At 37.2% G+C, this 12,677-nt stretch overlaps 1 protein-coding gene across 5 annotated transcripts in view; it reads right to left on the reverse strand.

Annotated features, from left to right (window-relative positions):
* Nucleotides 1–12,677, reverse strand: part of klhdc2 (kelch domain containing 2) — a 22,260-nt gene continuing 9,583 nt past the window's right edge. For 2 of the 5 annotated variants that reach the window (XM_017475883.3, XM_017475882.2), the window contains exons 5-14: nucleotides 8,278–8,390; nucleotides 4,577–4,658; nucleotides 4,413–4,496; nucleotides 4,153–4,275; nucleotides 4,012–4,070; nucleotides 1,982–2,091; nucleotides 1,826–1,898; nucleotides 1,629–1,716; nucleotides 469–521; nucleotides 1–378 (exon numbers count right to left, since the gene is read on the reverse strand). In XM_017475883.3, the coding sequence (XP_017331372.1) occupies nucleotides 267–378; nucleotides 469–521; nucleotides 1,629–1,716; nucleotides 1,826–1,898; nucleotides 1,982–2,091; nucleotides 4,012–4,070; nucleotides 4,153–4,275; nucleotides 4,413–4,496; nucleotides 4,577–4,658; nucleotides 8,278–8,390 (897 nt within the window). In that variant the 3' untranslated portion in view covers nucleotides 1–266. Of the gene's footprint in view, nucleotides 522–1,628; nucleotides 1,721–1,825; nucleotides 1,899–1,981; nucleotides 2,092–4,011; nucleotides 4,071–4,152; nucleotides 4,276–4,412; nucleotides 4,497–4,576; nucleotides 4,659–8,277; nucleotides 8,391–12,677 lie in introns of all 5 variants that reach the window. The other 3 variants (XM_017475885.2, XR_001813565.2, XM_017475886.2) reach the window with 3 other exon arrangements.

The following is a 12,677-nucleotide window of genomic DNA, read 5'->3' on the forward strand; positions in this document are numbered from 1 at the left end:
TCAGGAGTGATACAGCTCTTTATATGGCAGCTCCAATAAACCATGTAAAATCATACATTTTATTTTGAATGTACAAGTTTTACCAAACAACTACAATACAATCTTTGATTTTGGAATAGAAGGGGCCTTTAATCCCTCCAAACAGCATCTGTGTCTGAGCATTCTTCTCAAACAAGCCTCTTTGTGGTTAAGCACAGGAGCACTGGAGCTGTGCCACAGATTCCCATTATTGCTCTTAGAACCTCATACATTCACATTTCAGTAAGCTAAGTGGATGAACTGAATCTCTGCTGGAGGCTGTGTAGGAGATGTTTGGGCAAGCAGTCAAACATGCTCTCAAGCTGATGTCTGTGTTGCACAACAACCTCTGTACAGCACCTATGCATAAACACACACACAAAAGCAACACCTCTGGCCACAGAGCAATAATATATTGGAATTATGTAATAGCCTGTGCTAGACACTTACCTAAGCAGGGACTTTGGCTGAACTGTGAAAATGAGTAGCTCATTGCTATGGGACTGTTGATGAGACAAAAACAAGATTTGCCATTGAGAGTCCATGTGCGAAATAGAAAATAATATGCAGACAAGGTTTTCAAAACAATTTTTGGCTTTAAATCAATAAATATTACAAAAAGGTGTGCCTCAGCAATTACTGGGTAGCAAGTAGCAAGAAGTACAGATTAAAGATTACATAGGTGTCTCATGTATTGCTAATTCGGATCACTATATGCTTTCTAAAATTTGAAAGAGTAATAGTACAGGAGACTGAAATTGCAGCACCTTGAAAACCATTCTGATTTTTTCAGATGCCTTAAGAATCATTTAATCTTAACAAGAGAACAGCCTACTTGTACTTCCAGGTTGAGTCTGTTCACTTTAGTATGCATTTTTCTTTTTCTTTTTAAAATTCATGACTATTTGATATCTAGACTTTGTGTGATGAAAGAAGTAGAAACAATTTTTTAAAAACCACATTTTTATTTATAGAAATGTTAATTTCTTATTTGTGTGTGCCAACAAAAGCTCCTCGTTTCCCCATTTTCATTTTGAAATGAAAAACAAATTTAACACAATGTTAAAGACAGACACACAGACACCATGAGTAACCTTTAACCAAGTCCCATGTTCTCAAAGACATAGATTCAGTTTTAATTGTTCGTGCTGAATCTTTTAATGTAGTCACTGAGCATCTTTTATATATTAGGTGTTTTATTTTAAACACTGAAATTACAGTATGAAAGTATTGGTTTGTTTATGGCTTGTACACAAGTTATCCCACATAATACTGTCTATTATGGTCCTAAATTAGCTTTTGATTAACATCATAGGCATGATAAAATACAAGGCAATTATTGCAACCAGTACCAACTTCAGTCCTAATAATGGCATTAAGCTAAAGCAAAATACTGAGAACACATCATTCCAAAATCCTTCTGCACACAACAAAATGGATGTCTGTTTTCATTCATGTTCATTTATCAGTGATTGCCATTTTAATGTTTAGCCATTTAGCTATTTTCATTTTACAAAAAAAAGGTCTTGCATGTAAATAAAGTTGTTAGCTGAAGCAAAATGCAAATGCATGCACACGGGTGACTTGGGAGACAAAATCTCTATACTCACTGCTTGCTGATTTGAGAGAAGATTATTAGCACAGCCCCCAAATACAAACACTTCTCCATCTAGACCTAAGCATGCGGTGTGCCAAAGTCTTCCTCCAGACACACACACAAATGCACACATTAAAAGAATGTAACATATATAGTGATTGATTTTAAATTTAATTAACTGTCAAATAAATATACTAGAGGGACCCACACCTTGGACTTTTCTTGTGGTTGTGTTTAAGCTGCTTCCACTCGTTTGTGGTTTCACAGTACAGCCAGGCATCACCTAAATGAGACAAGCCCTCAAATAAACCACTTTGAAATTTGGCAAATCAATACCTGATATCTGGAGTGTCTTGTATTACTCACTTAATGTTTCTCGATTAGTTGTGAAGCCACCGAACAGGAAGATGTGATCTGATGACACCGGTATGAAAGAGTGCCATGAGCGGCCAACTGGGCCATGCTGAGGTACTGACCTAAAATAAGTGCAAACTGAATTTGGCTCACACAAGTACAGTGCTATGAAAAAGTATTTGCCCCAACCTGATTTCTTCTGTTTTTGTGTACATCTCGAACTAAACTGTTTCAGAAATTAAAACAAAGGCAACCTGAGTAAACACAAAACACAGTTTTTAAAAGATAATGCTACAGAAGATATTTCTAAACCAAAAATGTTATTCAATACCAATTGGGCCTATGTGCAAATGTATTTGCACCTATAGTTACTACTTCCACAAATCTATGAAACTGGCATTCAGCTGGACTAGACACAACCAGGGAGGATTACAGCCAGCCCTGTTCACTCACTTCAAGAACAGCATGAATTTGGTTAAAAGGTCACCCAGTAACACACAATGCCAGAGTTGAAAGAAATTCCAGAAATAATGAGGAAGAAGGTGATTGAAATACAACCCCAATTCCAAAACAGTTGGGATGTTGTGTAAAATGTCAATAAAAACAATGCAATGATTTGCTAATCTCATAAAACAATATGTTATTCATAATAGAACATATCAAATTTACACTGTTACACAAGCTGTACACTCACTACTTTACATTGTAGCGTCATTTCTTCAATGTTGTCACATTTAAAAGATATAATCAAATATTTACAAAAATGTGAGGGGTGTACTCACTTTTGTGAGATACTGTATGTTGCTCTAAAACCTGTGTATAACTTTCAGCATTGATGGTACCTTTCCAGATGTGCAAGCCGCCTATTCCACAGACACTAACGCACCCCTATACCATCAGAGATGCAGGCTTTTGAACTGAGTGCTTATAAAATGCCGAATGCTCCCTCTCCTCTTTAGTTTAGAGGATGCGGCGTCCATGGTTTCTAAAAAGAATTTAAAATTTTGATTCATCTGACCACAGAACAGTTTTCCACTTTGCCTCAGTCCATTTTAAATGAGCTTTGGCCCTTAGAAGATGGCGGAGTTTCTGGATCATGTATGTTCACATGTGGCTTCTTCTTTGCATGATAGAGTTTTAACCAGCATTTGTGGATGGTACGGAGAACTGTGTTCACAGACAATGAGTTCTGGAGGGGTGAGCCCATGCAGTGATTTCCATTACAGAACCATTCCTGTTTTTAATACAGTTCCACCTGAGGTCCTGAAGATCATGGGCATGCAATATTGATTTTCACCCTTGTCCCTTGTGTACAGAGATTTTTCCAGATACTGGACAACTTGCAATAATTGAGGGAACATGAATTCTCCTCTCTGCCAGAAAATCCTAAAGGAGACTGTCTGGTATTCACTCTGTAAGTTGAAACTCAAGCACAACTGGATTATGCAGCAAGACAATGATACAAAGCATTGGAGTAAATCCACCTCTGAATGACTTTAAAAAAAAAACCAAAAATAAATAAAAAGTTTTGAAGTAGCCTAGTCAAAGTCCTGACTTTTGAGAACCAATTGAGATGTTGTGGCAGGACCTTAAACTGGCAGTTCATGCTCTAAAACCCTCCAGTGTGGCCAAACTAAAGCAGTTCTGCCAAACTAAAGCAGTTCTGCAAAGAAATGAGGGCCAAAATTCCACCACAGCACTGTGAAAGCCTGACTTCCAGTTATTGTAAGTGTTTGGTTGCAGTTACTGCTTCTAAAGGTGGCACAACCAGATTTTAAGTTTAAGGGGGCAATTAGTTTTTCACATTGTTGACCGGGGTTAGATAACTTTTTTTGCTTCAGTAAAAAACAAACAAACACTGTATTGTGTGCTTACTCAGGTTGCCTTTGTTTTATGTTGCATTTCATTTGAAAGTCTAAAACTATTTAGTAGGAGAGATACACAAAAACAGAAGAAAGCAAATACTTTTTCACAGCACTGTACATAACCACATTTGGTCTGTAATAATGAAGTCCAGAGATTTATTATATGTGCCAGCTCACATTTCAGTCCATTCCCAGGTGTCCATGTTAATATAGTAGAGGTCATTTAGCCGATGATCCTGTTGAGAAATATGCTCTTTATTAATGCAAAAATAAATTGAATATAATTATTCTCACAGATTTTAGTGTTTAGATACCCACCATATATCGACCTCCAAAAACATAACCTCTGTTTCCCATAGTAGCACAAGCATGGGCTGCGCGTGGTGTCGGAGCATTTCCCTGTGTAGCATGCAAATGAATCAACGATTGTGATTTATAAACCTCGTTCAAAAAGACAACAAGAAAAGGAGAGTAAAAATGGATTCATCCTTCAAACAGTCAAACTCTCATTTCAAGCCCATGCAAAAGAATTCCAATGACAACACACCATCAGCCAGACAGAAATAAATGCTTATTACCTTTGTAATGGGTTGACTCCAGGATGACGTTTCAAGGTTAAGAATGTGAACATGATTGTTCCAGCCCCGTCCTTGGTGGTTACCCTGTTAGAGAATCACATTTTAAGCCTTTCACTATTCTTTCTTCTTTTAAAGTAACACTTAAAAATAGGTTGGCTGCCTACCATAAGCGAATTTTCATCTAATTCAAACGTTCCTCGATGGTCTGCTTCTGCCTCATAGCCATAGCCCCCAAAATACACCAGCCTGTGATTACAAGGAACAGTTCGAATAAATTTCATAGGATCAAGCTATCCAAATTTTATACAGATGTTATAAGTTCCTGTTACTATGAAATCACACCCACTGTAAATTGAATGATCAATCAATTAATGGCATCATGAATTCTGCTAAATACCAGAATATTTTAACCCAAAGCCTAGTTGCCGCTGCCAGGGACTTAGATGGAGCTTTCAATAAAATACTGACCCAAAACATCCAATTCAACACAAAAATGGTTAAAGAAACACAAAATTGTTGTTTTTCATTGGTCTCATGATCAGAATGTCGCTACTGATCAGAAGGTCAGGGGTTTAAGCCCCAATACCACCAAACTGCCACTGTTGGGCATTTGAGCAAGGCCCTTAACCCTCTCTGCTCCAGGGGCACCAGCCCTATGCTCTGACCCCAGCTTTCCAATAAGCTGGGATATGTAAAGAAAAGAATTTTACAATGCTGTAATGTATATGTGACAAATAAAGATGACTTTGTCAGATATGAACCAGTGGTCTGAATTAAATTAAAACACAAAGCTACAAATATCACTTGAAATGTTCTGTATGAAGGAGTGGACCAAGATCATTTACAAGTGTCTCCAATGTTGTCAGACATTACAGGAAGGTGTGTACAGTCATGTGAAAAATTAGTACACCCCTTGGAAAGTGTTGGCTTTTTTTGACATATTTGGACAAGCAAACATTTGATCATCTTGGAAACAGTGCCTACAAATGAAGTTGATATACTTGAAAAAACACAAGGAAATGTAGCTTTTTCATTATTATTCAACAGAAATATCAAAAGATGTGTTATTCTTCTGTGGAAAAAATAAGTACACCCTTGGCCTCAATAGGTAGTATTGCCCCCTTTAGCAGAAATAACTTTTCTGCTGTTTTGCACAATTGTCCACCAGGCTTGCTGAATTTTTTGACCAATCTTCCGTGCAATATTCTTTTAGTTGCAAGAGGTTTGAGGTTTTTCTTGCATGTATTACCCGTTACAAATCCCACCCACAACATTTCAATGGGATTAAAATCTGGGCTTTGACTAGGCCATTCCTTAACCATCCATTTCTTCTTTTTAAACCATTCCTTGTTGGATTTGCTAGTCTGCTTAGGATCATTATCCTATTGAAAAGTCCACTTTTGGATCAACTACAACTTGCACAGATGGCGTCACATTATCTTCAAGAACTCTTTGATATGATGCAGAATTAATAGCTGAATCAATGAATGCAAGCGGTACAGTCCTTGAGGCAGTGAAGCAACTGCAAACCATGACATTTCCACCACCGTGCTTCACAGTTGGTATGAGGGGTTTCTCCTGAAAAGCTGTCTTTGATCTGCGCCAAACATGGTGCTACTGTGGCCAAACAACTGTCTTTGATTCGTCTGTCCAGAGCACATTATTCAAAAAGGCCTGGTCTTTGCTCATTGGGTTTTTTCTTGGCATGCCTCCCATGCAGGTCAAATTTGTGAAATCTCTTTCTGATTGTTGGAAGACTTGCTAGCCGATCCTGTGATAAAATCTTGGGTTTCTTGGATATTTCTTTTTGCATCTGACGGTCTGCTCTTGGACAAGTCCTGGACAACTCGTTTGAAAGCTGCACCATTTGTGGATTATTTTCCTTACAGTGGAATGCTGTATTTAAAATAATTTGGAGACTATCAGGCATCCACAACCTTTTTTGTGAAAGCCTTACAGAACTCATTAGATCTTGGCATGATGACACTATACACCTCAATAGCAAAGGGAACACCAGACACTAAATATGAGAGCGGTATAATAATGCAGGTTCCACCTGCACTCCCTAAGCAGGTTCTAATCACTGGCACCCAATCTTGAACACCTGGATTTGAAGGTGTGATAAACGTAGGGGAATACATACTGTTTCCATGTGACTGATCTGTTGTTGTTTTTTTATTATTATTATTTAATTAAAATTATGAAAATGACTACAATAATGTCAATCTTATGTCTTTTGATAGTGTAACACCTTTATTAATAGGCACTGTTTCAAAGAGTATCAAATGTTTGCCATATATATATATATATATATATATATATTAGTAATTTAAAAAAAGGGAACAATTTCCATGTACTTGTTTTTTCACATAACTGTATTTGACTTCTTGAATATTTTTTAATTAAACATGTGATAGTAATTTGCTAGGAGAAATCCATTGCACAAGAAGGAAAGCTTTTCTATAGCAGTAATTTTATGTATCCATGTCATAGTACATGGTATGGAATTTGAGATTTGTATTTCACTTGCAACAATAATAAAATCAGAAGATAAGCCCTGATCATTAACTGACCAGTGAAATCATAAGTGGTTAGAGGATAATGATGCAGCATCTGTATTTGAGTGAACCTCTCATAGTCAGTAGAGGCTCATCAATAGCGGCAGGTGGGGTTGAGCTCCAGAATTTACATCAGCAAATATTAATCTTCATAAAGTCTTCATAAAGACTGGGCAAGTTTAAAAATACTGTGTGATCACCAAGATTTTGTTTTATAGCAGATTATTGGAATTAAATGAATAAGTTTCCACAAAAAGGTGAATGGTGCAGACAATGTGTTTATGATCTTACCATTTCTATGGTAAGATATATTGCTTACTGTAATAAGATACACCGATAATTATAGTCATAAGCCACAACATTAAAACCACCTGCCTAAAATTGTGTAGGTCCCCCTTGTACTGCCAAAACAGCTCTGATCCATCGAGGCATGGACTCCACAAGACCTTTGAAGGTGTGCTGTAGTATCTGGAACCAACACGTTAGCAGCAGATCCTTTAAGTCCTGTAAGTTGCGAGGTCCATTGATCAGACGTATTTGTCCAGCAGATCCCACAGATGCTTGATCGTATTGAGATCTGGGGAAATTGGAGGCCAAATCACCACTTTTAACTCTTTGTCATATTCCTCAAACCATTCCTGAACATTTTTTTTGCAGTGTGGCAGGGCACATTATCCTGCTGAAGGAGGCCATTGTCATTAAGGTATACCGAGGCCATTAAGGGGTGTACTTGGTCTGCAACAACGTTTAGGTAGGTGGTACGTGTCAAAGTAACATCCACTTGAAAGCCAAAACTCAAGGTTTCCCAGCAGAACATTGCACAGAGCATCACACTGCCTCTGCTGGCTTGTCTTCTTCCCATGGTGAATCTTGGTGCCATCTCTTCCCCAAGTAAGCGAGACACACATCAATGCGCCCTTGGGCACCCATGACCCTATCGCTGGTTCAGTCAGAACTTAGAAAACTGACTGTTAAATTACTGCCTAATATATCCCACGCCTTGACAGGTGCCATTGTAACAAGATAAGTAATGTTACTCATGTCACCTGTCAGTGGTTTTAATGTTATGGCTGATCAGTGTATGGCTTTATGTCGTCAACTCGCAACTGCCTATTACAGGGTTAAAGTAAAATTTCACAAGATAGTAACCTATAGCAAAAAATCAGGTATGATTGCCTCAAACAAAATTAAGCTTGGAGGCTATGTCATTATTAATGTTGTACTGCCCCACTAAACTTTATGGTCATGACCTGCTCTGTTCATAGATGATGCCATTCCCACTATGTAGAACCATGATGAATGCTAACCTGTTCATATACACCCAACAACCTAGTTTGTCTTTACATGTGGGGGCCAAACCCTTAAGGTCCTTCATCCTCTCCCAATGCAAGTAAGAAGCTCTCAGAGGCAGACGATAAACCTGAAAAGTATAACAGTGATGTTAGACAATACAACATCAGCAGTGCCATGAAGGCACAAAGACACTGCATACAATGAAAAGAAAGAAATGATATGTTCTGTTGTTTCATATATAAGCACCACAAAAACATCCAGCAGATTGTAAAAAATATTTTTGCCACCACTGAATTTCTGAAATTAGTACTTAAAACTTAAATTAAAACCTAAAACTTATATTACTTAAAACTATTGAAACCTTCTCACCTATTATGGAAGTTGCAGGGTGGTGGATTTTAGTATATAAACGCTATTGCAAACTACTTGCAGAAGAATATTTACTAAAATTTGGGTTGCGCTGTGCTGTAGTTCACTATCAGGATTAATCTCACTGCCTATATAGTGAATATATAGAGTATATAGAGAATCTAATCTTTGTCTTGGTCATTACAAAAAGCAAGTGTTTACATTTCCTCTTTTATATACTTTTATATACACAGTAAATACACAATTTTTTTTATTTTTTTTTTAGTGTCCCAAAACTCCTGAAAGAAAAACAACATAGTAAGGACAGGGAAAGTAGGGCTCTGAGGGTACTGCTGCAACCCTGACTTTAAGAATTCCTTTAACTGCAAATGAAGCATCAATTGTATAGATAAACAAAAGAAATAGCCTAAACAAATTAAATATTTGAGTTTTTGAATTTGTATATTCAAATTCAAAAACAGATATAAATAACAGATAAAAACAGTATATCAGAATTTGTATATAGTCTTCTTATACCACAGCAATTTGCTGACAATTTTTTTTTGTTTATATGAATGACACTTCATGCTTTTTAACTGTTCACAGTTGCTTCCCCACACTTTAAGAGAGAGAGGAAAAAAAGATAGACTGCTGAGGAAAAGACTTTATATACAGTCATGTGAAAAAATAAGTACACCCCTTGGAAATTGTTAGCTTTTTTTACATGTTTGGACAAGCAAACATTTGATCATCTTGGAAACAGTGCCTATAAATTAAGTTGATATACTTGAACAAAACCACAAGTAAATTTAGCTTTTTCAATTATTTATTCAACAGAAATATCAATAGATGTGATACTCTTCTGTGGAAAAAGTAAGTACACCCTTGACCTCAGAAGCTAACATTACCCCCTTTAGCAGAAATAACTCATTGTAGGCGATTTGCATAATTGTCCACCAAGCTTACTGAAATTTTTGACCATTCTTTCAATTGCAAGATGTTTGAGGTTTTTATTGCATGTATTGCCCATTTCAAATCCCCCCACAACATTTCAATGGGATTAAAATCTGGGCTTTGACTAGGCGATTCCATAACCATCCATTTCTTCTTTTTAAGCCATTCCTTGGTGGATTTGCTAGTGTGCTTAAGATCATTATCCTGTTGAAAGGTCCACTTTCGGTTCAACTTCAATTTGCACAGACGGCATCACATCATCTTCAATAACTCTTTGATATGATGCAGAATTCATAGAAATCAACAAATGCAAGCTGTCCAGTCCCTGAGGCAGCAAAGCCCATCATACCATTTCCACCACCGTGCTTCATAGTTGATATGAGGTGACACCAACAGTTGCAGGACTTAATATCAGATCCTATGATTCAATTTTGTGGTTCTTGGAGACTTCTTTTTGCATCAGATGGTCTGCTCTTGGGCTGAATTTGCTGGGACGACCAGTCCTGGACAAATTGACAGTCGATCGAAATCTGCACCATTTGTAGATTATTTTCTTTACAGTGGAATGATGTATTTAAAATAATTTGGAGAGCTTTTTAAATCCCTTGCCGACTCATAGGCATCCACAACCTTTTTTCTGAAGGCCTTACAGAACTCTTTAGATCTTGTCATGATGACACCACACACCTCAATAACAAATGGAACACCAGACAAAAGATATGAGAGGAATATAAATAAGACAGACTCCACCTGCACTCCCTAAGCAGTTTCTAATCACTGGCACCCAATCTTGAACACCTCATTCTAATGTTATGGATTTGAAAGTGTGATAAATGCAGGGGAGTACATACCTTTTCCATGTGACTGATCTGTTGTTTTTAATAACAATAATAATAATAAACTTTATTTTATAAAGTGCCTTTAAAAGCAGCTTCTCAAAGCGCTTTTTTTCCGATTAAAATTGTGAAAATTACTACAAAATGTCAATTTTATGTGTCTTTTGATAGTGTAACATCTTTATTAATAGGCACTGTTTCAAATAGGGTCAAATTTTTACCTGTCCAAAAAACAACAATTTCCATGGGGTGTACAATTTTTTTCAAATGACTGAAGCTACTAGAACATAAATGATAACAGGAACTTATGTCTGTGTCGGGAAACACCCAAGACTCCATCCATAAATGTTAAATACATGTCTCCTAACAGAAAACATAATCCTATGAAGGATCACATAATTTTGATTGCCATATAATAAGACATTTTTAAAATCAGTATATTATGTGGATGTACTGTTCAAGTGGCTGTGAATTAGCTGTTATATGAACGATAACGTATTTGAAGAATAGTTGTTGGAGAGCAGGGTGTGAGAGGCAAGCTATCATGATTGTGTGTCCATTAAAACACAGGAGAATCAAACACACAGAGATATAGATAGTTAATCTGTATTTAACTTATTGGTGCTGAACAAATGGAATGTGGTACAGAGCATTAGGTTGACAATAAAGATGAAAATGATGATGGTTATTATATACTTATGTATTCAAGTAAAGCACAATTGAACCCCAAACAGTCCTCAGTCCATATGGCAGAGCACAGTAACACAATGGCTGCCTGTGACCTTTTAAACCCTTAGCCATTCCCTTTCCTGTGGCAATGATTCATGATATTTGCATTTTCTATGTGTTCTACCCAGGGAATTTACAATAGCCACCCCAAGTCACTGACTTGTTGGCTAGGATGATATGCAATGTTTCTTTGATGGACCTGATTTCCCTTTCCCATATTCCACAGAAATGAGGAGCGTTAGGAGGTTTAAAATTAACATTTATATGCTGTTTAGCCATTTGTGCCTTCAGAGTAGGACAGAGGGCTTCAAAAGACTCAGTCAGTTCTTTATTTCATCCTTTGAAATTTGTTCTTTGATCAGACTAAAAGCTCATAAGGACACCCTCTTCTGGCAATAAATCCTCGAAGTGCCATTAAAAAAGTCATTGTGAATGCATCATGTGGTTTGACACTTTGACACCACACCAATGGTGTTCCTGCTTGTCATCCACATAGGATCCAATGATAACTACAGAGTTCTGCAAGCAGTCTTTCAGGACCAGAGTGAAATAAGGCTGTGTGATAATGTTTAATCAGAAGCTTGGTTAAGGAATGGCTGGGGTCTAAAACTACCGGATGGATGATGTCTGGTTCAGCATTGTTCAACTGTCAGGATAATATGGGAGTCATGCTCAGTCGTGCTAAAGTAGAAAGTCAGCTGGAGTGTCAAATCGGCTGATTGGCTTTGAGGACTTTCATCTCCTCAGGAAATCTTTCAGTTTGAGCCTGGGATAACAGGATTGCTTCCAGCTCTCTCTTAGTGAGGTCTGTGACTGTGGAGAACAAAGACTGATATGTTCCTCAACAAGATCAGTCCAACTGGAATATTTATTGAAATCCGGTGTTTGGTAACCGGTTATTGTATTACAACACAATTGTTTTCTTATTACTAATTTGGTTGCATTTTCAGGATAAAGAGGCATACTTGGCTATAGGTCTTGCAATTTCTGAAAGCAGGATCATAATTCCATCTGGAGGAAACAATCAGAGACCTAGCTAGACTAAGACCTCTAGTTATGTCATCTGCAGGATTGCTTTTCAAACCTACAGAACACCAGTCCTCTAGTGTAGTGTGCTCCAAGATTTCTGTTGAATGATTGAACACAAAGGGCTTGTAGCAGCAGGACTCTGATTTCATCCAACGTAGCACTATTATGGAGTGGTGTTCAGTTTGTTAACGATGACGAAAAAACTTTGTCGACGACCTTTTTTTCCATGACACCATTAAAACACTAACTATATCAACATGCAATATTGTTCATGAAAAAGAAAAAATGTAGTCAAAAAAAAAAAATAAAACCTTTATCAAAATCTCTATTTTCATCTACAAAAAAAGGGGAGACAAAATATTAGACACCGTTTGTTTGTCCCCCCTCCAAAAGCGAGTTCCACACAAAAACGTAGCGGGGATATTCTGCATGTGGTTGTGCAAGGTTTACTTTCATGATTGGCTATAATACCTACAAGCTGCAGCCAATGGGAATGCTTCTCTATCAGCACACATCCT

This window comes from Ictalurus punctatus, chromosome 9 (genome assembly GCF_001660625.3).
Source record: "Ictalurus punctatus breed USDA103 chromosome 9, Coco_2.0, whole genome shotgun sequence".
NCBI classification, from domain to species: domain Eukaryota; kingdom Metazoa; phylum Chordata; class Actinopteri; order Siluriformes; family Ictaluridae; genus Ictalurus; species Ictalurus punctatus.